This window comes from Aedes albopictus, chromosome 3, assembly GCF_035046485.1.
Source record: "Aedes albopictus strain Foshan chromosome 3, AalbF5, whole genome shotgun sequence".
NCBI classification, from domain to species: domain Eukaryota; kingdom Metazoa; phylum Arthropoda; class Insecta; order Diptera; family Culicidae; genus Aedes; species Aedes albopictus.
Genome location: NC_085138.1, coordinates 27,141,092 through 27,166,930, shown reverse-complemented (window position 1 = coordinate 27,166,930; position 25,839 = coordinate 27,141,092). Strand labels below are relative to the sequence as shown.

Sequence of the window (25,839 nt, the reverse complement as noted above, 5' to 3'; positions counted from 1 at the left end):
CGTTCCGTACCGACTAAAGGTACTATTTTGGTTCGACATTAGCCAAATCGACATCTAGCATGGTCGGCCATCAGTGCTTTTAGCAGGATCTGACCCCGATAGTTCGTAAAACGACTTCCGCATTCCACGGCCCGGACATTAAAATCAGATCCCGCATACTTTGGCAACCACGAAGCCCTCGTAAGTAGTAACACTAACTCCTGGACGGGGTATTTACCCGTCGTCCATATCGCTGCCATTTTGCCGGACCCATCCGCGACCCAGTTGCCGTTACCCGCAGTTACTCATTATGGGTTCGCTATGATGGCGGTGATATCCATCCTACATTCAGAAATTGCCTACGCTGCGTCACAGCGGTTCAGATTCAGCTGCGTTACCTACACTGTGATCTTTCAGCTGTGGCTCTTCGGAAAGCCGGGGCACCTGGGACCTTCCGTTGAGAGCTTGATGTTTGCGGATTTCTCTGAACATATCAAACACTTGGGTGGACTCGTGCAGTCTTGTGTCTTATGGCCTTCACCGTGTCTTGTGGTCGCTGCTCAACACCTTCCATCCGTAGATTTCCGAGTACTTGGATTGTTCAGTCTTGATGACGAGCGCGTCACCCTTCTCATACTTGGCACCTGCCTTCCTACGTTTCCTCACGTTCGAAGATTAGACATTCCTAAGATTTCCCTTGATTCGTTGCCTAGTCTGTTGTCGTGGAAACAATCCGTTTACTCTACTTTTACTTTTCTTGGTGATTGAAGGTTTTCAGCATACTGCTGAAACCGCGCTGTCTACATCACGCTGAAGGGATTGCTTCCTTAGGTATATCTCAAGCGGTACAGCATTCCATACACAGCCGCTGGTTACTAGAATACTTACGATCGGGAAGTACCTCCTTATCCTAGGTGAACTCAGAAGAACAACAGGTATCAGCCCTACCAGCTAAGCAGAACACTTAACTGACGGCGGTCTTTTCCATCTCGGAACAATATCGCCTGTTACACGTCGACGTCAGAATACTGATATATGTATGGGAGGATATTATGCCTCTCAAGAAATATCAGAATATGGCGATTATTTGCCTCTGGTTTCTGATATAAGCGCGACAGTCACTAATCATAACAGCGTCACCAGATTTAAAAGTATATGATTCCTTTATATGGGGTTTGACAGCAAGAACACTCATTCCACTGAGCCACTCTTGCCGTTCGTCACAAATACATTCAAAAACATCTGTCACTTCGCGGAACCCACGTGCTTTTGTTTTTGGCGGGAACACTTTTTCTTTTGTTTTGCCTTGCGACTGTCATGCGGCGGTATGCCTTGCGAGCGTACGACCGCCGCAGGACTCTAAAAAAAGATAAGCGCGACAATAAACAATCGACGATGCATTCACTCGCCCAATGCTTCTACCCGAATTTAGACAGGAAATGCTGGTCGAAAACAAATGCTAGAGTATAATTTACAATTACAATCCATTAGGTTAATTAATATGATATACCTTACAACTACCACCAGATTGAGCGACATGTAGGACAATACATAAAACACCAAGGCGAGAATCCTTTCGTGACTACTCTGTATGCATAAGTTATGACTCGTGCTAAGGTGCTTCGTCACAAGGGGATTTCCCATGGTGTATGATAAATGATATAAAAAAATGCTCGTTATCTGATTCCGTCGGGTGCTTCAGTAGTGTGAATGAGGGTGTCTGCTCAATCATATGATAACGTCAATGATATGGAACGGTCATCATAGTACAACAAAAATCTTTTTTTATCTGGCGTGACAATAAGTAGTCCTTAACGAATTGTAGTGCCTCACGTGAAAATCTCGTTTATGTTGTCGGTGTATTTTTTGGAACTGGTTGTGTGGCAGAAGGTTCACGTTGGTGCCTGCATGCCAAGCGAAAAGTGACAGATTGCGTGTTGACTAGCCTGAAGATGATGCGGCACAGTTCGCTGATAGCATAACTTGATTGTTGGCGATCCATTCAATCATTCACACTTGTTGGGAAGGTTTTCATGTTTAGTGAAACTGGCAACATTGGATAAAATACCTATTTGCTACGAGCTTCACCTCACTCTCTTAGGTCATTTAGTAGTATAGTAGATGGCAGTAAAGAAACTGCACATAGTACGTGTTTTGTTGGAGAAGTTCTCCTTCGGGGATCCGGAAATATACTAGAATGTAAGTTTGCAAATAGAATTATATGTAAGATTTGTATTTAAAAATAAAATGAATTTTTAGGATTGAAGCTGATTGCAACGAAATCTGCTTTCAATAAGTATTGATAACTCCGAAAGAGACTGTCCCCAGCAACACATGTTTACTGTAACAAGAGTTGGAACGTAACGGTAACCAACCGTCATATACTCACTTAAATTGACGTCGCTTACCTTATCTTATCGCATGCGCTGCTATATGAATTCGTCTGCAAATCTTCAAAATTCGGTATCGGTCCTCGACGATAACAATCAATCAAAGTGCATGGGCAACTGCATTTCGAATTAAGCAAATCCCACTAATCTCCATCATTCTAGACAATAGAGTTAAAAAACTATAGAGGACGAATGTCGCTGCTGTTCCCTTTGTTCTCTTTCGCAAACATCCCGGGTATCTACCTGTCAAACTGCATACTTTTTCGCTTTGACATTTATATCCCTGCCTATCCCCGCCAGCAAAAGATGTTCCGGCAGCGACGCCAGCGACATTCTTCCTCTATAGTTTATTACCTCTATTTTCTAGACTGACTTTTCTGTTTGTTGTCACCTAGCGATAAGCGATTACCGAATGCACTTTTGAGGGAGGCATGTGGCTACATGCAAATACATAGATAATATCAATATCGAAGAATTGTTTGGAAAGGATTATCTCAAGGTTGCAGATACATGGTGCAGAAGGGTGACCTCAGTGATGTCTTTTATATCTGTATCGTGTGATTTGGGAATTCGTTTATCCAACGTATAAACTGATTTCGATGTCTTACTATGCTTCCTAAAACATTATTTAAACATAATTTTCTTATTCTGTTTCTCATTCTAGATGGGCAGGAACATTCTGCCGGCCGATATCTACCGTGCTCGGGATAAAATGGGAGTTGCGGGGAGCTGATATTTTGTCGCGCGATGAGGCATACATTATCGTAGCCAACCATCAGAGTTCGTTGGACATTTTGGGTAAGTACGAATTGTAGAGTTTTATATATGCCGTGAATGTTGGCTTCGCGACTTCGAATCACAGAAACGACTGGTACGACGGCGAATGTGAACAGTTGAAAAATAAGAAGGATGTAGCATGGGCGAGAATGGTGCAACACCGTACGAGAGCGAATGAGGCACGTTACAAACAGGCGCGGAACAGGCAGAACTCAGTCTTCCGGATGAAGAAGCGCCAGCAGGAAGAACGAGATTGCGAAGCGATGGAAAAGCTGTACCGCGCTAAGGACACACGAAAGTTCTACGAGAAGCTGAACCGCTCGCGCAGAGGCTTTGTGCCACAAGCCGACATGTGCCGAGATAATCACGGGAATATTCTCACGAGCGAGCGTGAGGTGGTCGAGAGGTGGCGGCAGCATTACGATGAGCACCTCAATGGCGACGTTGCAAGTACCGAAGGTGGCGTGGTAACAGATCTAGGAGTATGTGCACAGGACGAAAGACTTCCGGCCCCTGGCCTCCAAGAGATTGAGGAGGAGGTTGACCGGTTGAAAAACAACAAAGCCGTTGGAGCAGATTGACTACCAAGCGAGCTTCTAAAATACGGTGGAGAAGCACTGGTGAGAGCACTACACTGGGTCATTACCAAGATTTGGGAGGAGGAAGTATTACCGGAGGAATGGATGGAAGGTATCGTGTGTCCCATCTACAAAAAAGGCGACAAGTTGGATTGCGGGAACTACCGCGCTATCACACTACTGAGCGCTGCCTACAAGCTACTCTCTCAAATTTTATGCCGCCGTCTATCACCGATTGCAAGACTGGATTTATGGGCGAACGCGCTACAACGGACCAGATGTTCGCCATCCGCCAGGTGTTGCAGAAATGCCGCGAATACAACGTGCCCACACATCACTTGTTCATCGATTTCAAATCGGCGTATGATACAATCGATCGAGAACAGCTATGGCAGATTATGCACGAATACGGATTCCCGGATAAACTGATACGGTTGATCAAGGCGACGATGGATTGAGTGATGTGCGTAGTTTGAGTATCAGGGACACTCTCGAGTCCCTTTGAATCTCGCAGAGGGTTACGGCAAGGAAATGGTCTTTCGTGCTTGCTGTTCAACATTGCTTTGGAGGGTGTAATTAGGAGAGCGGGGATAAACACGAGTGGACCTATTTTCACGAAGTCCGTTCAGCTGCTTGGTTTCGCTGATGATATTGATATTATAGCTCGTAAATTTGAGACGATGGTGGAAACGTACATCCGACTAAAGAGTGAAGCCAGACGAATCGGACTAGTTATTAATGTGTCGAAGACAAAGTACATGATGGCAAAGGGCTCCAGGGAAGAATCAGCGCGCCCGCTACCCCGAATTTATATCGACGGTGATGAAATCGAGGCGATTGAAGAATTCGTGTACTTGGGCTCACTGGTAACCGTCGACAACGACACCAGCAGAAAAATTCAGAGGCGCATTGTGGCAGGAAATCGTGCTTACTTTGGACTCCGCAGAACTCTACGATCGAATAAAGTTCACCGTAACACGAAGTTAACCATCTACAAAACGCTGATTAGACCGGACTTCCTCTATGGGCACGAAACATGGACCCTAGGTGCAGAGGACCAACGCGCCCTTGGAGTTTTCGAACGGAAGGTGTTGCGTACCATCTACGGCGGAGTGCAAATGGAAGACGGGACTTGGAGAAGGCGAATGAACCAACCAACCATCGTCCATACCGCGAAAATCGGGAGGCTACGGTGGACGGGTCACGTCATCAGGATGTCGGATAGCAACCCGACTAAAATGGTTCTCGAGAGTCATCCGACCGGTACAAGAAGACGTGGAGCGCAGCGAGCTAGGTGGGTCGACCAAGTGGAGGACGATCTGCGGACCCTACGCAGAGTGCGGAACTGGAGACAAACAGCCATGGACCGAGTGGAATGGAGACGGCTACTATGTACAGCAGAGGCCACCCAGGCCTTAGCCTGATTGGTAAGGTAAGGTAAGAATGTTGTGAAGTTTCTGAAGTAATAGTCAGTAAAAAAAAAGTCCTAAGGAAGTACGGGAGCAAATCCTTTCTTATACTATAGTATAGTATAGTAAAAACAAATCAAAATTTGAAACCGGATTCCTCGGAATGACTTCCTCACCTTCCAAGACCGAGCAATGTTTGTTCTGTTCGATGTGTGAGTCGATCTCTAAGGACGTAAACTGGGTCCAAAGTAGTGAACACTGGGCACGTTTTTCTTGCGCTGGTGTTGACGAAGGAGTTGTCAAAAGTGATTGCCGAAAAGTAGTGCTCAGCAGCTGAAAGTTCCGGATGCAGCGGGCAAGAAAAGGAGCAAGAAGCTGAGAAGCATTTGGAAGAGGAGCAATCGGCAAGGAGAAGGCCTTTGCAAAGCGGATGGCGGCGCGAAAGAAACTAGATACTCGCTCGGCTGAAAACGTGGAAGGAAGAGCAGCTGAGACTAGAACAGGAGATACGTGAGCTGGAACTCCAGGTTCAGCGCTAAAAGCGGGAACAAAAGTTGCTAGATGCCCAACTGGCTACAGAGCAAGAGTTCGTGAAACTTCGAAGAACCATCCGAAGAAAATAATGCGTGAGAGCGGTTTTTCGGAGAGCGTACCAGAAAGGATAGGAGAGGGCCCATTTGGAACGGGATGCTCGAAGCAAGTTGGCAAGCCAAAGCCAATGTCGAAAGTGCCGGTGATCACGGAATTCGAAGCTGGCTCAAGTGAGGACAGCGACAGTGATGGCGACAGCAGAAGCGACGAGTCGTTCAAAGACGTTCGTGCGGAGAGCAGCCGGCGAGGCAGTCTGAGAAGGAGCAGAGTTGCTGACGGGCCGGGGCCAAGAGTTGGCCGAATCTACGGAGAGCAGCTTGTAACCGTTCAGTTACAAGATCCCCAGATTTATTTTAATTTTGTGCATTTTTTCAAGGAAACTGTAGTGTTTGTTTGATTAGTGTTTGGTTTTAATAATAGGGTTTGTTAGTTAAATGAAAAAATGTAATTTTGTATTAGTTTGTTCGAATGTTGAAATCTGAATGTTAATTGTATTTTAAATCAACTATGGTCGAAATAGGAGGCGAGCGAAAAGTCAGCTGTGAGTACAAATGTAGGCAACCTGGTAGCATAATGGGTGGTTGTTTGCTACCAAGGATAGGCAACATGGAGTAAGGACGAAGGAACAGATGGAAAGGATGGAATGAAGGGCATTTTGAGGCTTGAGGCGATCGCCATGATCACTTTCAAAACGGCGCTCGTGTGTGATAAAAGTGAGTTTCTTTGAAAAGCGGCTTTGGATAGTTTTTCGTTCTGTGAACCTGCGTAGTTGGAAAAAGCAGCCTACGTTCATTCAGGTATATCCCAACTACTGGCCTTGGTAGCACTAGTGCCTAATTCCTGGTTACCTTACCTATCAGGACCATTTTGACCTAACTTTTGGTACCGTCACTGAAGCGCACCCTCACTATCCACACGATTCGGCCTAGATCGGTTAACCGGTCTATGCCTGCCGGCCCTGAGACACAGCTCGAGGGGTCTCATGCTACTGAGCTAGTTGATCCGGGAGTCTTGGTTCAGCCACTGGGCCTATTGAGCAATCGGTAAGCCTCAGTTAGTCTCAAGCTAGACGATCGAGCGGAAAGCAGCCGGCATCACAGTGGTCCAGATTTGAAAATACTTGGCAAAAATTGCCAAATCATAGTAGTCTGCTAGTTTCCGCATATATGAATGTATTGGAACATGCTCAATTTCATTTTAAAGGCATTTTCATTTTTTGTGGATTTCTTCGAACAAAATCCGAACAAAATTGATGTTTTTCATACAATTTTACGATACACATTTCATCATGGCGCTATTGTTTTGGCAGCTCTTGGCAGTTGCATTTTTCTTTAACCAATTCTGCATACATAAACGAGCATTTGAACGGAATCTCCTCGCGGGGAGTAGCGGGCAGTGATTTGTAAGACACTTTGATGTCGAACTGTCAGAATTTCTCGTACTAATGACATGTAATGTCAATTTTGAAGCCAAATGTGTTGTTTTGATTTCTTGCTCCATTGCAGATGTCTGATATACGCAAGAACTTACAAAACAACTTTTGAAAGCAATTGTATTACTTATATCAAAAAACTTTTGTAGTGGTTGAACTTGTTTGTGTTCTTTATCAAAAATTCAGTAATTTTTCCATCAGCAGTCATTCAGTGCTGTTACAAAATGCAAAATCAATATTTCCATTTTTTTTTAAATGCCAGTTAGTGCTCCTTGTATTATGGATGAATGCTCAGGTACTGTAATCAATATAAGACATGTTCAAAAATTGAGTTTCTGACAGCTTTTCTCAAAATTGGACCTCTGTGGCGGCATAGCAGTCTGCGGAGAAGCAGAGGTGCTGAAGGGCCAGGGCCAAGCGTTGGTCGGATCTCCAGGGAGCAACTAGCTGCTCGAAAGCAGTGTCGCAACTCCTTCCAAAGTGTCGGGGAGAAGCAGAAGTCTGGCCGCTGTTTATTAGCAGCTTCGAATACACGACGACGGCGTGCGGATTTTCGAATTTGGAGTACCAGAAGCGGTTACAGGACTGCTTGCAAGGCGACGCACTGGAGGCTGTAAGAAGCAGGCTGGTTCTACCAGACTCAGTTCCGGACGTGATTGCCGATTTACGGAACTTGTTCGGAAAGCCGGAGAAGCCGTTGAAGACGCTGCTGACAAAGGTGAGAAACGCTCCAGCGCCGAGAGCCGATCGGCTGGAAACCTTCATAAGTTTCGGCATCACCGTAAAGCAATTGTGCGATCATCTCGAGGCGGCACAGCTCAGCGACCACCTCAACAACCCGATGCTAGTGCAGAAGCTGGTCGACAAATTGCCGCCGAGCTACAAGCTGGATTGGGTGCGGTATAAGCGCGGCAGAGTGGACAGTCCGCCGAGGATGTTCACTCGATTCACAACCGACATCGTTTCCGACGTCTCTGAGGTGACGGAGTTCTCAACGCTGTCAGTGAATGAGCGAGCGCGGCCAGGGAGAGAGAATCCGTGGAAAAAGGAGTTTGTGCATATGCACGAATCCGAGCGGAAGCACAGCGAAGGTTCTCGTAACGAGATGGCCAGCCGGCTATGTTGGATATGCAGGCGAACGGATCATCTCATCCGTAATTGCGATGAGCTCAGGCGAATGAACATCGCGGAACGGCTACGCGAAGTCGAGTCGAGAGGCAGAAACTCTGTGGAATCTGCCTGAACAAACACAGTGGAGGTCGGTGCTCGTCGAAGATTCGCTGTACGATGTGAAATTGCCAGGGGGCTCATCATCCTCTGCTACATCGGGTGGAAGAACCAGTGCAGCTGCAGAAGGCGAAGTCGGACTGCACGGTGATATTTCGGACAATGACGGTAACGCTCTACGTCGGCAAGTGACAGTACGATACCGTCGCGTTTTTGGACGAACGTTCGTCGGCGACGCTAGTGAATGATGCGGTGGCGAAACAGCTGAAGGCGGAAAGGACACTCGAGCCACTGATAGTCACGTGAACGGGCAACATCAACCGGCTTGAGAACGAGTCTCGGACCGTAGACCATGTCGGCGAAGAGGGCTCGAAGGAGAAGTATCCGCTGTTCTATACGCGAACGGTATCTGAGTTGCAGCTAGCTGCCCAGACAGGATGTCTGGTACGCAGAGGTGGTCACATCACGCAGGTGTGCCGGCAATGTACTTTCCGTTCGGTGTACCAATGATTGTCATCGGGCTAGACAACATGCACCTATTCGCACCTGCATTATTTTGATTTCAAAAAGTACACGAATGGTTGACGACTATAATTTCCTCGAAAGCACGTTGCACACGTTGGAATGATGGAGTCCACAAAAGCGATGGTATCCGCTATGGAACGTAGCCGCTTCAATCTATGACTGTTCAAGTGACCCATTCTTCGATGCCATCATGGGCATCATGTTTTCATTCGCTTTGGCTATAGGCACAGGATCTTTGCTCGCTGGACAAGACAAGCTTGTAGAGTCCCTTACTCTCTCTTCCTTCTGCTACCAGTTCGTTGAACGCAGACCTCACTTTCAAACGTATCAACAGATCAACAGTGAGTGTCTCGAATAGAGTATACCAAAGTGGCGAATCCTTGTCGTTTTGACAGGTCTCCTGCTCGATTGGAACTATGGGGATGACAGTAAATGGACTGTTCCAATTTTGACGTTTCTCCTCTTTGTTTTATCCAGGCTCGTTAGTGAATACTTCTCTGTACCCTGTTGCTTCCGTCTCTGACTTAATCCGATCGATACAATTTTCGTACATCTTGAAGTCTCTTAGTTTGTTCTTTTTTCACTTGTTGATTCTGTTGCCTAGAATCTTGACAGCCCATAACCTATTGAAATACTCAGTACACGGCTAGTTTTTAGAGGTTTTTAGCAGGTTATAGGGCACTGCACTGTTTTGATTTTGTACGGGACTTTGACGTTTCGTGGCCTTGTTGTTTACAAAATTTCTGTAAGAGTGAAAGAGAAGGAGAGATTTTCATGCAGTGCCCTATAGAACTCAACGATCGTATTATCACCAAACAGATTACTACGATGTTAATATAAACAATGTTACTAGTATTAAGGTATAAGTTTTATGTTTTATCATTATCCATAAATGGCGGTTCGAAACCGATTGTTCAACAATGTTCCTTTTTCATTTCAGGAATGTTCGACTTTTGGCACGTCATGGACAAGTGCACCGTCATTGCCAAGAAGGAACTGCTCTACACCGGACCGTTCGGTATAGCGGCGTGGCTCAGCGGCCTGATCTTCATCGACCGGAAGAACGCCGAAAAGGCCCACACGGCCATGAACGAATGCACCGATATGCTGAAGGAGAAGCGCACCAAACTGTGGGTGTTCCCGGAGGGCACCCGGCGCAATACCAACGAAATCCACCAGTTCAAAAAGGGAGCCTTCCACGTGGCCGTCCGATCGCAACTGCCGATCATGCCGGTCGTCTACAGCTCGTACGGTTCGTTTTTGGATGACAAAGCCAAAATTCTGAACAACGGTCACGTCATCGTGACCACGTTGGAACCGATCGAAACCAAGGGCCTAACCAGCGAGGACATCCCGGAGCTGATGGAACGGGTGCGTACCGTCATGCTGGACACTTTCAAAGCCACGACGAAGGAAGTGGAGAACAAGTACAGTGTCAGCAGCGGTGCCAAAGTTGGGCTCAGCGCATCCAAACTGCGGCTGCGCTGCCTGGATGATCTCATCAAGCCAAAGCTAGCATCTAGTGGTCATCGCTTGAATGCCGCGGTGACAAATGGTTCGCCGACGAAGGAGGGCGGCGCCTATCGGCGAAAGGAGTAGGCGCGGTGTGTGATACAGATATTGACTTGTTTTTAACTTCTGGTGGCGTAGCCTCGTCCCCTCTGAGAGTGGAACGAGTGGAGTATTTATGTGGGGTGGAGGCACACCCCCTCGTGGAAGAGAATGCAAATGTATGATAAGTAGGAAAAAGTTGTCGGAATACCTTGATATTTTGTTGAAATTCCATATTTATTAATGTATTTTTGTGCATTTTTTGTTATTTTAAAGTTATCTTAAGATCGCACTGTTCTGAAATAAAAGGCTAGCTTTTACCATTCCAAAAAACATGCAAATGAACCGGTCGAATACAGTATTATCCATACATTATTGTGAGTATAGGGAGTCTGTTCTGTCACTCGAGTCAAACGGAAATCCTCTCGAAACATTATTTGGATAGATCATCATCTTTTAAGATCTGGTGATTTTTTTTTATAAATTGTTGTGAAAGTTGGGCCGAAGTAACTTAGATTGTCGAGCAACTTTTTCAACGAGTTTACAGGGTTTACAGAACTATAAACTTATTTTAATAGAAACTCTAGTGGAAAAAGTTGTATGAAAATCTAAGGCCCTTAGGCCCAAATTTGTAAGAAAATCCCCTCTGAAAGATTTTGATGTTTGTCACGACCGTGTAACGGGTGGCTAACTTAAAACTAAAAACGGGTGGCTTCTGTGCTCGACAATGATTCCAGTCGAGTCACTTACCTCCGACTAGATCAATATAATGAACCCCTTAGGAGGAACGGTGGTAGCACAGACTCGACTCGCAAATGTATGTCGATCTCGTTCCATATGACGCTAGGCGAGACTTTCGTTATAATTCCTGCCATAAACATACCTTGTAATAGTCGACGACTCAATAAACACTAATCAAGCACGATAAACAATGCAATGTTCGCAGACGTTTTGTTTATTTTCCTGCATTTGTACCTATTTGTTTATGTTGTTGTGAAACAGTCAAACATATGATGTCAATTAGTTCGAGTTAGTACAATAATTTCTGGAGAATGAAGGTCCAATTAATGACGGTCAACGAAGTGATGTCTGAAACCAAAATTTGCCACATGCATTAGTAATTTAAATCAAATGTCAGTCTATTCTAAGAGACCAAAAAAACTATTAACTAATGCCAAAATTATCATTTTAGGTGAATAATGAATTTGTTGCAAGTTAATCAAACGTAAAACTAACCAGAGAGATATCAAATGCAATGTATTTTTTGTTCAAATAATTTATAGTATTTTTAATGTGACTGTCACTCATCAATGCAGGTCCAACTGGTGCCATTAAATTACTTTTTTAAAAAGCATTTAATAAATACATTCACAGTTATTTATTTCCTAAAAATGAAACCGCAAACTGACGAGTAAATAACGAAGTGAGAAATTATGTAGCATTTAGAAGAAAATATTTTATATTAATATACGTTAAGTGCCCCTCCTCGAGAGAACGTTCGGTTCGTTTCCACGAACCTGGTGTAGAAAGACATCTGTCTGCTTTGTATTATAATTCCACAGTACACACACAACAAAAAGATATAATAAAATATGCAATTCTTCATCAAATGGTGTGTGTATGTTAGTTCTTGAGAAATATCCTTAATTCTAAGAAATCGTAAATCAGAGATTCACAACACTGCCGTAATTCTGCAAAGTGACGTAAGCGCCATTCAAAATATCGATATTCTTTGGTGTATTATGCATAATATCTGGTGTAAAAACAACACTGCGGTATGCCTGCTTTATTAGAATGCAAGATCTAGTCGTAATCTATCATCTATGGAAAGAAACTTAGAGGATGAGCAAGGGTTTTATGAATTATAACCAAAAAATGGGTCAAAACTATCAATGTCGCTTACGTCACTTTGCAGAATTACGGCAGAACAAAAGTCTTTCTATTTCAAATCCAAGATTGTATCAGAGCTTAGAACACAAACCTATGTTAAGTTTTTGCAATTCAGTATCATAATTTCTAAAATGGTGATAAAAGTTCGCGATTGCATCAAATTAAGTTAGCTTCAGCTCTAGAGATGGTCGGGTTTCATATTTTACAGACCCGAACCTGACCCGTACCCGATCAATTTTCAATTTCAAAACCCGGACCCGACCCGAACCCGAGATTTTTTTCTACCGTCAAACCCGGACCCGACCCGAACCCGAAAATTTTTCGTCGATCAAACCCGAACCCGACCCGAACCCGAGAAAATATTTGTCAATAAACCCGACCAAAACCCGAGGTTAAAAATAATTGTTAAATGCATCGAATATAACAAATTAAGCATTTTTGTAAATACTGATTTATCTACACTGGTACCAAACCCGACTTGAACCCGACATTATTTAAACCCGACCCGACCCGTACCCGAAAATTTTTAAATTGTTTAAACCCGGACCCGACCCGAACCCGAGTTTTTTTTTAAATTTCCAAGCCCGAACCCGACCCGTACCCGTCGGGCTCGGGTTCGGGTCGGGTTTCGGGTTTGAAAACCCGAAACCCGACCATCTCTATTCAGCTCGTCATTTCCTCGCTCTGAAAGATTACGTTTTCAGTCGTTACCTGCTGTTACCCAACAGAGCGGTCTAAGGCAGAGTACCTCTACTAAATTGAGGATCTTTAATGAATTATTGGGGAAAGAAATAAAAATGCAAATATAAAACCTTATAATTCTCTGATCATTTTACCCCGCTCTCCCCTGTTCGGCGTCGTTAGACTCGTTGGGGCCTTTGCTGGTAGTGATCGATGACGTTCACTACTCGGCTCCCAGACGGCTAAAGGGCTGTTTGCAGATCAGAAGGAATATCTGGGCCCATCTTGATGCATGGGAAATTCCTTGCCTGAATCGCCCAAGGAACCTTTTTTCTTCAATCGCAGTACGCAGTTACAAAGGAATTCCAATTCAAATGGCTGTCACTGTGGAAAGTTTCAGCCAGGAATCGGTCAAGAACTTACTTGAGCGATTCCTTTTGAACACGGATCGGGGCTTTAGGTGAATATAGAACGAAGCCACACCTTGAATTTTCAAAAGCACAAATCTGAAGAACAAAGTATCGTTTAAGCTGAAAAATTGATCGATTGGTCACCACCAGCGGGTGACCAATCGATCAACTTTTCAACTCAGTGCGATGTTTGGTTCCTCAGATTTGTGCTTTTGAAAATTCAAGGTGTGGCTTCGTTCGTTCTATATTCACCTTAATGCGGAGTATTTTCTTTTTTTTCTTCTTGGGCATTGCGATCGCCGAAGCAACCGTCCTTGTCGATTATATAGGTAGGGTAACCAATATAATTTGGACCCCCATATATTTTGGACCCCCTGGGTCGTATTATCACAACTTACACATGTTTAATGATGAGATGACGGAAATTTTTAGAATCATTCGCTAAATTAGATTGCTCTGCACGAGCAGCAATCATTTCCTCACTGGAAATATCCTTATTTGCCTTGAAATTATTTTTTGCCAATCTCGTCATCCGTGCGAGTGTCGCATCATGTTTACAAAAAGAGATTGCGGTGCTGGGGAAACTTGCAGATGTAAACAAAAACGTTTATCATTCTAGCGCATTAAATTCGCAAAGTTCGTCTAATCAGCCTTTGTCAATCAAGTAATTAGGATGTGCTCCAGCATATTCAAGCGGCGAACTCTTCCAAAATAGTTTCAAACGAGTTTAAATACCGGGTGTCCAATATATATACTGAAGAGGGTCCAAAATATATTGGGGTGTCCAAAACAGTGAAAACTGATGCTTCATAAAACAGTTATTTTCATCAAATTTTCAGCCAGCAATGACCTTGTGGGTATTTTTAACGGGCAATGGAGGCTTTTACGAACATACTAACATCATCATTATGTGTAAATACTTCCTGGCTCTGTTTGATTTTGACTTAAATTCAAACTAATGTCCTCTAGGGGTCCAAAATTCAACCTATACCTATATGAACTTCAAACGGAATCGTAATTTTCTTTCAGTGCATTATTTTTCCGTGACCGGAATGGTCAATAAATTTAACACAGCAACCCCAATTGATTTGACGTTTTGTTTCAGCTCCGTATATATGAAGCGTGACGGGGTGGCCCAGGGGAAGAGGGGGTTCTTAAAATCTAAAAAATGGTGGACGTCATGTTTGAATCGTCCCTAACATTGACCGCCGGAAAATCCAAATGAAGGACTGTTCACAAATCACGTCTCATTGTAAACTGATGGAGTGTGCCTGTCGTAGTGCTACGGTTCATACAATTTTCTACTAATTTCTATACAAAATCTGCTACATGGTGGAGAGGCAGGCCTGAAATTATCAGTACTGGTGTTATATAATATTTAAATGGTTCATAAGTCATATATTCACGTTCAACATGGATTTACTGAAAGTGCGCAAAAATTAGGAACACAGTGCAAATAATGGTTCCAAACATTGCGCACCACTATTTACTAATTAAATTGAAAAAAAAAATATTACGAACTTTGATTGATATTACTAGAATATCACCTTTTTTGTCAATAAACTGCAAAATTAATCATCATTGCACAGTTTTATCGAGGAAAATGTTGATTTTTAGTAGAATTACTTCTTAAGGCATAGATTTCTTCCACGTGGTTGCAATAGTTGTTGAATCTGTCTTCATCCAGGAACTTGATGAAGAACAGACCGTCATTCTCATCCTTGTAAACAGAGTGCAGGTCTGCTGCACTCAGGTGCAGTTGACCAGTGATGAACCTGAGAACTTCCAGGTGGGAAGGTACTTTTGCACCAGACTCGAAGCACAGCTTCCAGCGTGTTCTTTCGTACACTCGATTCCATTTTTCTCTATTTTTCAATAGATTCCGCTACAACCAAACTATAACACTACTACGGCAAAGCCATTTGAAAGAAAAAAATATACGAGAGCAATTGGCAATGTCGACTGATCGATCCAACGTCTCATCCACGACTGCTGGTTAGGCCCCAATGAAAAGTCATGGGCCCGTAAAAAGTAGTAACTACTCGTGCTTTGTAATTACTACTTTAAAATAAGATCCACGCCAAAGTAGTTTTATATCCTTCAAAAGAAGAATATTAAAGATGTTGACAAGTCCAAGTCTTGTGCAGTCTCTGCTGTGTGGTCCAATGACCACCCGTATTTATACTACCTTAGGTAGACATAATGAATGATACCTAGACATTTAGGTATTGTTATGAATAGTATTTCATGTAGGTAGATATCCTATGCGCACAACCATTAGGTAGACACTACAGTCCTTTCCCCTTTAGAAAATTTCAAAAATTTACATTCATCACCAAAATATTGATAGCACAAATAAACTGACGAGTCCGTCACTTCCAAAGAACATATCTGTTCGCTAACAAAACTACAAACACGATTTCGCTATCCCAACATCGGCAACTTTACCAAAAAAGTACAAATAACACAAATCCATTCACCAAAACATAACATATGACAATTCCGCCACAAAAGAACAATTTCGTTCACCACAAAAATAACATATCGTTATTACCAAAACAAAAAGACAATTTCGTCAATGCAACATCGGCCAAAATAGAACAATCTGTTCACAACATAATGGCAATTCTACCATAAAAGAACAATTTCGTTCACCACAAAAAATAACAATTTGTTATTACAACAACCTGAAACCCAAAAAGAAACAATTTCGGAATAACTCAAAAGAAATTACACGTTCCTTGATCCTCGTCGCCACTTTTATATCCTTCAAAAGAAGAATATTAAAGATGTTGACAAGTCCAAGTCTTGTGCAGTCTCTGCTGTGTGGTCCAATGACCACCCGTATTTATACTACCTTAGGTAGACATAATGAATGATACCTAGACATTTAGGTATTGTTATGAATAGTATTTCATGTAGGTAGATATCCTATGCGCACAACCATTAGGTAGACACTACAAGTAGTAGCTTTGGTATGAATAAAATCTTTTTTGTAATTACGTTTCGAAAGTGTTAACTTTTCAATCGGTGAAAAGGCAGCGAAATGGCCTACTTTTCCACACTTGAACAAATGTGCCGAAAAGTACTAATTTTCGGCACTCTTAAGTGTGCCGAAAAGTAGTACTTTTCGGCACTGTTGTTTGATTGGACAATTTGCTCTTTGTTTGGCTTAATTTTCTACAGTTAACAACATATGCTGAAAATCTTTAAATCCTATGTCCGTGCACATCCCGCCGATCACTTCCGGTATTATTTCATCCAAAAACTTCCCCTCTTTGAAGAAAAACTGCCAGACTGAACTGGACGGAAACTTGAAAATTTGTGACAGTCATCTCGGTTTGTTCTGGTCTAGGCCTACTGAAACGCCTACTTGATCGGGTAATTGGCTAATACACGTGGAAGCCCACTTGACTGTTTTCTCAAAGTGTGTATGTATAACAAGTTAAAGTGGTAATTGATGGGTGTGTTTCGTAATTACAAAAAACTTTGTATGCAACTCGTTGCAAAACTCAATTTTTTCAGCACTCGTCGTAATTATCCAACTCAGCAAGCCTCGTTGGATAAATGTACGACTTGTGCTGAAAAAATCATCATTTTGCAACTTGTTGCATAAATAACTATTTTCGAACACTGTAGTAGATACTACTTTCGAATATTTCGATGTAGTATTTAATACATTAAACATATGTCAAAACGAACTTTGTTTATGTTTTGGTTGCTCTTCGACCATTGAGCAACCCAGACCAAATAAATATGTAATTATCAAAAGTCCCAAAATAATGACCACGTGGTTTATGGACAGCCCCAAAGTACTAATAATGCAATTTCAAATGCAGAAAACCGCTTCTTGATAGCATTGTTGGCTTGGTTACTGTGCTTCATGGCAGTTAGCGGAGATAAAACCGCTTCGTTCTTTGAAGTTTTTTCTAAATAACGATGTACAGAAAATAAAACTGCAATAGAAAATACAACTTAACAATGATGTCGAAAATAAAAATTTACATGTAGTTATTTTCAAATAAGGTATATAATCACATAGGGTCAGACCTTGCTGAAAATAAATAATAATAAGCTTCTCTAGAATCAAAAACTTGCATTTATGGAGCAAAAAGTATGCAATTTTTCATTATGGCCATCATTAAGTATTAAATTTATGATGAAGAATGTACTTTAAAGCATATTTTTCTTCGGTATCATTTAGAATGCGATTCTCTTCTATACTGGACAAATTTTGAACTGATTCCGTAGTGTTAAATAAGTATTTTTTAACAATTTCATTGATAACAAGGCAACTCACTATATCAAGCTGTATAATGCTTGGTGCATTATTACTGACCAACTATTACACTCTACCTTTAGAAGAATAGTATTAGATCCCAACACATTGAAAAGTTCATGAAAAATTTAAAGTTATGTACAAAAATAACACCCCTCTAATTTTTTGATATGTTTTATAACAACATTTCTTCTTTTGAATGCGGGCAAAAGATATTTTTTATGTTTGCCCCAACCCGTCAAAACACCTTTTCAAAAAACTATGATTTTTTAAGAAAAATGCCTATAACTTTTGAACCAAAAGAGATAACGATCATCTCAGCGCCCGAAACGACGCGTCTTCGAATGCTCTACAAGTTTTTCCTGGGTGACTTTGATGAAAAATCGAAACTGAAAAAGTTAACGCCAGAAAACCGTTTTTTCTTGAACCACCCTAAGCTTATTCAGAAAAATACCTCTAGATCGGTCAATTTTAAAGCTACCTACATAAATAGTGTCTTCGGCAAACTTGCTCAAAATTGATAGATCTACAACTTTCCCGAAGAATGTATACGGTTATTCTTGCAAATAAAAAAAGTTTGGTTGCCAATTTCTTCGAAAATATGGACCATCCTAATTTTCATGTATATTGAAAAGAGGCCCTTATTAGGGACAACTTTGAGGAAGATCATATTTGCCTAAACATTCATTTGACGGCGTTGAATGCATCTTTCCGCGTAAATATGGTTCGTGAACCACTGTGCATTGTCGAAATATTCATTAATTCAATGAATTTGAGATAATGAAGCTACAAACAATTGAAATTTACAGTAAAAATCAGGGTGCTCATTATGTTCCGGCTACCCCTACCTACTTATTGGAACAACCTGAGAACTCTTTATTATCTACAGCTAAATAGGTATGATCTTTTTCATCCTGGTCTAGACCAATATCATGAGTAACGTTACTCTGCAAAGCTCTTTTTGGTAAGGTCGATTAGACTTCATAACAAGTAACGAAGGAATGTACTTTCGAAGCATGATTTCGGATAAAAAACATTTCTGACCATCTTTTGCGTACTTTAAAGTCACTTTTCATTTATTGAACTTGTATTCACTGTTCCTGTTTTGTATAGGATTACTTTAAGCTTCATTTGTAGGTTGATTTGATATCGTTCTTTCAGTATCATTTCTTATTCATTGTTTTGATCTTTTCGTTTCCTTACACGACTACGGTTTGTATTTCTTTTATTATTCTTTTGACTGTGCATCTATTATCGCTTTTGAATACTTTTTCTCGAATAATGGCGGTATAGGAATTGAAGAAAACATTCATAGGCTTTTTTTGGAACAATTAATGTCTTTCAAATTTTAGTTTCCTTCTTGAAGGAGATGTTAATATTGTGTATTTGAAATTGTGTTCGTGTTTTTGTGTTTTTGGGCTGCAAAACGGTGAGTCGATAAGGAGAGCATCCAACATAGCTCTGGTCCTCACAAGTTCCTACCACAGACAAACAGACATACTACTCAAATCGAAATCATCACACGATTTAACGGTCATTTTGAAAATATAGTGTGGTTCGGACTGTGCTCGCATGTGTCATGGTGGCGCTGCTGTGCCTCAATTTTGCAGAGAAATGAACGCGACGCCGATCAATGTTTACATAAAATGACTCAATCATGAACCTTCATTCATGTTTTATGAATGGATGACGCCTCGGGGGAGTCGTCACCTGCAAAATTGTTACATCGAGCCGAGGGAAACAACACCTGCAAATGAGTGCTTCGGATTGAGCATTATAGAGGGTGCTAGTGAGATGCCAAACGATGTTTTTGAAGCAATTTTCTTCTAAGTAGTATGTCTGTTTGTCTGTGTTCCTACCTCATGCTTCCACGGGTCAAACGATGACAAAGACCGCCAGCTAAGAGTTGTGTGCTTAGCTGGTAGTGCAGCCTGGGCACTGTTGTCCTTCTGACTTCAGCTAGATTGAGGAGGTACGATCCGAGCGTCTGTTCACCAAGGAGGTGCGGCTCAAACAGCGTCTGTTCTGGCATCCAGCGGCTGAGTATGAAATGCTGTATTGCGTCAGCTATACCTAAGAAGGCAGCCCCTTCAACGCAATGTAGGCAGCGCGGCCCCGGTAAGGTAGCCTGCTGAAAACCTTCAAACACCCAGAAAAGCAATAGTAGAGTAAACGGATTGATTCAACGGCAACAGACCCGGCAACGAATAAAGGACAACGATTGGAAAGTCGGATCTTGGAACGTGAGAACTTTGAATGAACCCGCACGTGTTGGGCTCCTGGCTCGTGAACTGCGTAATGTCGGCGTTAATGTGGCCGCTATCCAGGAGATACGCTGGCCCAAAACTGGAGAACGCGAATTCCGAGCGGTGGATCCCATCGCCAACACTTCATTCAAGTACCACATCTACTACAGCGGCGGCGATAAGGCAGAACGTGGAGTTGGCTTTATAGTGATCGGGAAACAGATGAAGCGAGTTATTCGGTGGAAGCCGATAAGCGACCGAATCTGTGTGTTGAGGATGAAGGGCAAGTTCTTCAACTACAGCCTGATCAGCATCTATGCGCCAACGAACGACAAACCCGATGACATGAAGGATGAGTTCTATGAGAGCCTTGATAAGGCCTACGGAGAGTGCCCAAAACAAGATGTCAAAATAGTCATCGGAGATGCAAATGCGCAGATCGGCAGAGAAAGTTTCTTTCGGCCTGTCATTGGAACGGAAAGCCTTCATTCTGTTACCAATGATAATGGTCTGCGCCTTGTGACATTCGCTGCTGCTAGAGGGATGGCAATCAGCAGTACCTACTTCGCACGTAAGAATATCCGAAAACACACCTGGCGACACCCGAGTGGTGACACTTGCTCCCAGATAGACCACGTGCTGGTCGACGGGCGACATTTCTCGGACGTCATAGATGTGAGGTCCTACAGAGGCCCGAACATCGACTCGGATCATTATCTTGTAGCCGCTAAAATTCGGGCGCGATTATCCAGCGTCACGAGTTCAAGAAACAACAGGACGATGCGTTTCAATATCCAGCGCTTGTCAGCCGAAGGGGTTGCTGCACAGTACCATCAGAAGCTAGACGAGAGGATAGGAGAGACCAACGGATCTGGAGATGTCAACAGCTTGTGGGGAAGTATCCACGAAGCAGTGACAACAACAGCGCAAGAGGTGATTGGTACCGCTCAGCGACGCCAACGTAATGGTTGGTTTGACGAGGACTGCCAACGAGCGACGAACGAAAAGAATGCCGCCAGAAGTCGAATGCTAGTGGCCGGTACCCGCCAGAACAGAGAGCGGTACAGGGTTGCAAGAGCAGAAGAGAAACGAATCCACCGCAGGAAAAAACGGCAACACGAAGAGTGTTATTGCTGAAGCGCAGGAAAGTATGGACAGGAACGATATGCGGAGATTTTATGCAACTGTCAATGGCGCGCGGCACAAGACTGCGCCAGTGCCCGCCATGTGCAATGACCGGGAAGGAAATTTGCTGACAGACAAAACAATGGTGGCAGCCAGGTGGAAGGAGCACTTCGAAGATTTGTTGAATGGTAGCAGCGAAGGAGCACCCAGGAACAGGATAAACATAATGGATGACAGTCAAGCAGTGGAACCACCAACACTGGATGAGGTTAAAAAGGCCCTTAAGGAGCTGAAAAACAGCAAGGCTGCTGGGAAGGACGAGATCCCGGTCGAACTTCTTAAGCACGGAAGCGAGCAGCTACATCAATCAATCCATCAGATTATTATAAAGATTTGGGAGGATGAAGAATTGCCCACTAGTTGGTTGGATGGCCTCATATGCCCAATCTACAAGAAAGGGCACAGACTGGAGTGTGCCAATTACAGAGGGATTACCCTTTTAAATTCGGCGTATAAGATACTGTCACGTGTCCTGTTCAACAGACTGCGACCTCTTGAGGAGTCCTGCGTCGGCGAATACCAGGCTGGTTTTCGTGAGGGCCGATCAACGACGGATCAAATGTTTACCCTGCGGATGATCCTAGATAAATTTCGGGAATATAACTTGCAGACTCACCATCTGTTCATTGATTTTAAAGCAGCGTACGATTCAGTGAAAAGAAATGAGCTTTGGCAGATAATGTCAGAACATGGTTTTCCGGCGAAACTAATTAGGCTGATACGCGCAACGCTGGATGGATCAAAATCAAGTATTCGGATCGCGGACGAAGTGTCTACGTCGTTTGTGACCTTGGATGGATTGAAGCAGGGGAATGCTCTTTCAAATTTATTGTTCAACATTGCACTCGAAGGAGCGATTAGGAGGTCAGGCGTGCAGAGGAATGGCTCTATCATCACACGGTCGCACATGCTCCTCGGTTTTGCGGACGATATTGATCTCATCGGCATCGATCGTAGGGCAGTGGAGGAAGCTTATGCTCCTCTGAAGAGAGAGACAGCGAGGATAGGCTTGACGACTAACTCTACCAAGACGAAGTACATGATAGCGGGTAGAGACAGAAGTAGGCCTAGTGGTGTTAGTGCTGAGGTAGTGATTGATGGGGAAGTGTTTGAAGTTGTTGAAGAATTTGTTTATCTTGGAACACTTGTTACATGTGACAATGACGTTTCCCGTGAAGTGAAAAGGCGTATTGCAGCTGCGAATAGGGCCTTTTACGGATTGCGTAGCCAGCTTAGGTCCCGTAACTTGCAAACGCAAACAAAATTCGCTCTGTATAAGACGCTGATTCTTCCGGTTGCCCTCTACGGTCACGAAGCGTGGACGTTAAAGGAGGTAGACCGAAAAGCTTTTGGAGTTTTTGAGCGCAAAGTGCTGCGGACAATTCTCGGTGGGAAACAAGAAAATGGAGTGTGGCGCAGACGCATGAATCACGAGTTGTACCAAGTGTACGAAGATGCGAATATTGTGAAACGTATAAAATACGGCAGACTTCAGTGGGCTGGACACGTAGTGCGAATGTCGGAAGAAAGAATAGCGAAAACAATATTCAGCAGAGAACCCGGTAGAGGTAGGCGGCTTCGTGGGCGGCCGCGAACTCGCTGGCTGCACGCGGTTGAAGAAGATCTACGATCCCTACACGTTCGGGGAAACTGGAGGAACATCGCCCAAGACCGACGAAGATGGTGCTCTACTATACGCTCGGCATTGGAGTAAAGTTACTTTGTAGCCAACAAGGTAAGGTAGGTATCGTGTTTTTGTTACAGAGAAATATAAAACTGGCATTTTGCATCATTGGTATAACTAACACAGCACTTTACAAATACAAGAAAAATAAACATTGAACATAGATTGACCTTCTTCAAAAACTGGTTGTCACGATACTAAAATTTACAATTTCTCTATGTTTTTCCGTGAGAACGAAAAAATATGAAAAATGAGTTGTTTAGAAAAATTGTGACATGAAACATGAAAAGTGTGTTATGTAAAATAAAAGAAAGTAAAAAAAAAAGAATGTCCAAAAACAAATTAAAACTTTTTTTTTTTTTTTCAAAGTGATTACGGCGGTAGCACACTGTGCTTATGTTCTACACCACACCCTTTCCCTACATTTGCTTCTAGGAGCCTCTATTTTTGTTTCAACACACAGAAGTACGTAGGCGTGTGTGGCCCAAGTCGACACTGTTTTGGCCTGCGTTGAACAAAAATAGTTTTAATAAAAGTTTCCCCTTTTTTCTTTTTGTCAATTGTTTTTTTTTGTAGTATGGTCCATGTAATTAGTTAGGTTCTTGCCAATTTGTCAGTTATTCGAAGTAGATCTCCGAGGTAATTGTCAATTAAGTCATTCTGATCTGTTCTATCATAGCAGCTATAGTCTTTGCCTTATTGAAGTGTAGTTTTATTGGAAATATGCTGAATGTCGTTATTGAATAGAGACGTCTAGAACTGTGTCCTGCTAGTTGTTCCGTCATGCACATACGTCATGTCTTAATAACGCCTAGGAGATTAACGAAAACACGTGTGTTCGGTCAGATGTCCATTGCATAGAAAGTCAAGGAAAATAGGTTTCTTTATTGTCAGTTGTTATGTAAGCCTTGCTTGAAGCACTTCCCGTGAGAACCCTGTCATCTGTACACCAACTAATCCGTATCTTCGTACACAGCTGAATACTGTACTGTCAACCGGCGAAAAGCCTACGGGTAAATATTAAAAAATGAATAATAATGCTGTCTAGCGCATTGTTCCCTATCGACCATTATTGTAGTCTAGTCTCAAATGCAAGCTTTTTTCCAATCTTAGCGTCAATTGTTTTCTAGATACTTCTAGATAGATTCATCGAATCAATCGAACCCGTATGTTCAAATATAGTCGATTCTGTGTCAAATTGTTTTCTTGATTTCTACTTCTATGTGTTCATCTCTTGTGTCTTTAAATTGTCATCGGTCCAAAACCTACAGAAACAGAAACATATTCGAATTTGTTCTGTCCTATCGGTCCTACCAAGATAAACCATGTCATTTTCTCATGCGTGGCCTAGAAATGTTAACATAGTCATACAAAAGTAACGTTGTTCAGTTAATAAAAAGCAGTCAGTTTTTTGTCCAGTCCAAACTGTCACGTCAAACGCAATGCGTTTAAGTGTTCGCACGTTAGCTTCGAATATATTTATCAGCACAATTAAGTGCTGCAAATCTCCTTCCCACTATTAATGTTTCGGTTGATTTTAATTGCTTTATTTAAAGAAAATATAATCAAGTACCTAACATTGTAAAAATTCAAAAAAGCGACTATGACATTAATTAATTAATAATCAAAATCAACCGAGAAACGTGGGAAATAGAGCCCAAACAACATTTTGAAGTCAGCTGGCTGTAAAAGGTTCCAGAACCAGTCACAAATCCTATAAAACTTTTATTAGGATTTGTAACGATCATCAAAACCTTCTCAAATCCAACCGATTTGGAACAATTGCTTGGGAATAGACTCTACTGAGCCCTGGCGGTTCCTCCGTGTTTATCGAGCATGTCTGATGCATATGATCAGCCATACTCCATCTGCAGCAGCCGGTTCGTGATGAACCGTTGGAGGCGCATTAAAGTGTTAAAAAGGTGATATGTTTCACTAAAGAACACTACATTACAATAATCAAAATGAAACTCCTTCACTTTAATACCGTCAACCCCTGCGAACAAGGCCAGGGAAAAAAAAAGAATGTCCAAAAACAAATTAAAACTTTGGAAACTTAATGTGTACAATTGGGATCAAACTTGCCTTAAAAGTAGTGGAATCTTCCAGTGCAGAAGAAGATTCGTGCTCCATCATGCTGAGCAGATCGTTCGATAACCCCTCAATAGTCATCGTTTCTTCTGTTGTCAATATTCTCCCCCCAACAATGACCTCTTATTTGCTCAACATGCCACGGCCAGCGCTCCGAACCGCGCCCAGTTCGGGAAAGTCGCTTGACGAGAAGCTAGTTCCCGGTGGGGAAGTGTTACGACCTGGAGTTCGGGGTGGCCGGGAGACATAACAGTCTATTCAAACTCCCAGGCGTAGCGAAATAACACTTTAAAACATAACTTTATTTACATTAAAATTACATTACAAAACGACACGTATGTACGACACGGCGACTACATTACTTCTAATTAATCTCTGCGATTGTGCATCGACCGAGGAATAACGAAATGCTATCGGCGAGCGCGTAGATCGGCGAGAGCATGAGAGACTAAACCAGTGGTTCTCAACAGGAAGGTTGTCGTGGGGACGACGGTGCCGCTAACAGTGCCCCACGTCCGTACCCTCAAACTCGGTGGGCATCGCTGGATCGAGACGTGACCGATCGCATCTCCTCGCGGTCCGAATCCGGCGAGTGGCGTTCCTGCTTAACCCGCGGGTAGTCACTGCTGCTACGGCTGCTTTCGCGCCGGTTACGCTCGGGCGAATCGCGACGACGGTAACGATCACGCTCATAGTCACGACTGTAATCGCGACTGCTGCTGCTATCATAGCCGCGATCGCGATCGCGACTGCTGCTACTGTAGTAGTCACGGTCACGATCGCGATCACGGCGAGTGCTGTCACGATCACGATCACGACGATCGTACGAATCACGATCGTACGAGCTACGCGCAGGCGGCGAGTAATCCCGCGTCGACGATCGTTCCCAAGCACTGCGCGAGGTCGACTCACGG

General features: G+C 43.0%; 2 protein-coding genes across 2 annotated transcripts in view; one reads left to right on the top strand and one right to left on the bottom strand.

Annotated features, from left to right (window-relative positions):
* Window positions 1-3,013: 3,013 nt before the first annotated feature.
* Window positions 3,014-12,069, top strand: LOC109418416 (1-acyl-sn-glycerol-3-phosphate acyltransferase alpha). The gene is made up of 2 exons (XM_029866070.2): window positions 3,014-3,167; window positions 9,849-12,069. Exon 2 carries the CDS (start codon window positions 9,851-9,853, stop codon window positions 10,505-10,507), a length of 657 nt encoding a protein of 218 aa, XP_029721930.2. The 5' UTR covers window positions 3,014-3,167; window positions 9,849-9,850; the 3' UTR covers window positions 10,508-12,069.
* Window positions 12,070-25,448: 13,379 nt separating this feature from the next.
* Window positions 25,449-25,839, bottom strand: part of LOC115263629 (negative elongation factor E-like) — a 4,558-nt gene continuing 4,167 nt past the window's right edge. The window contains exon 2 of the mRNA XM_062857210.1: window positions 25,449-25,818. Coding sequence (XP_062713194.1) covers window positions 25,449-25,818 — 370 coding nt within the window. The remainder of the gene's footprint in view (window positions 25,819-25,839) is intronic.

Bases quoted from the DNA above. Each gene is read 5' to 3' on its own strand.
- LOC109418416 (XM_029866070.2), top strand. From the start codon at position 9,851: ATGTTCGACTTTTGGCACGTCATGGACAAGTGCACCGTCATTGCCAAG.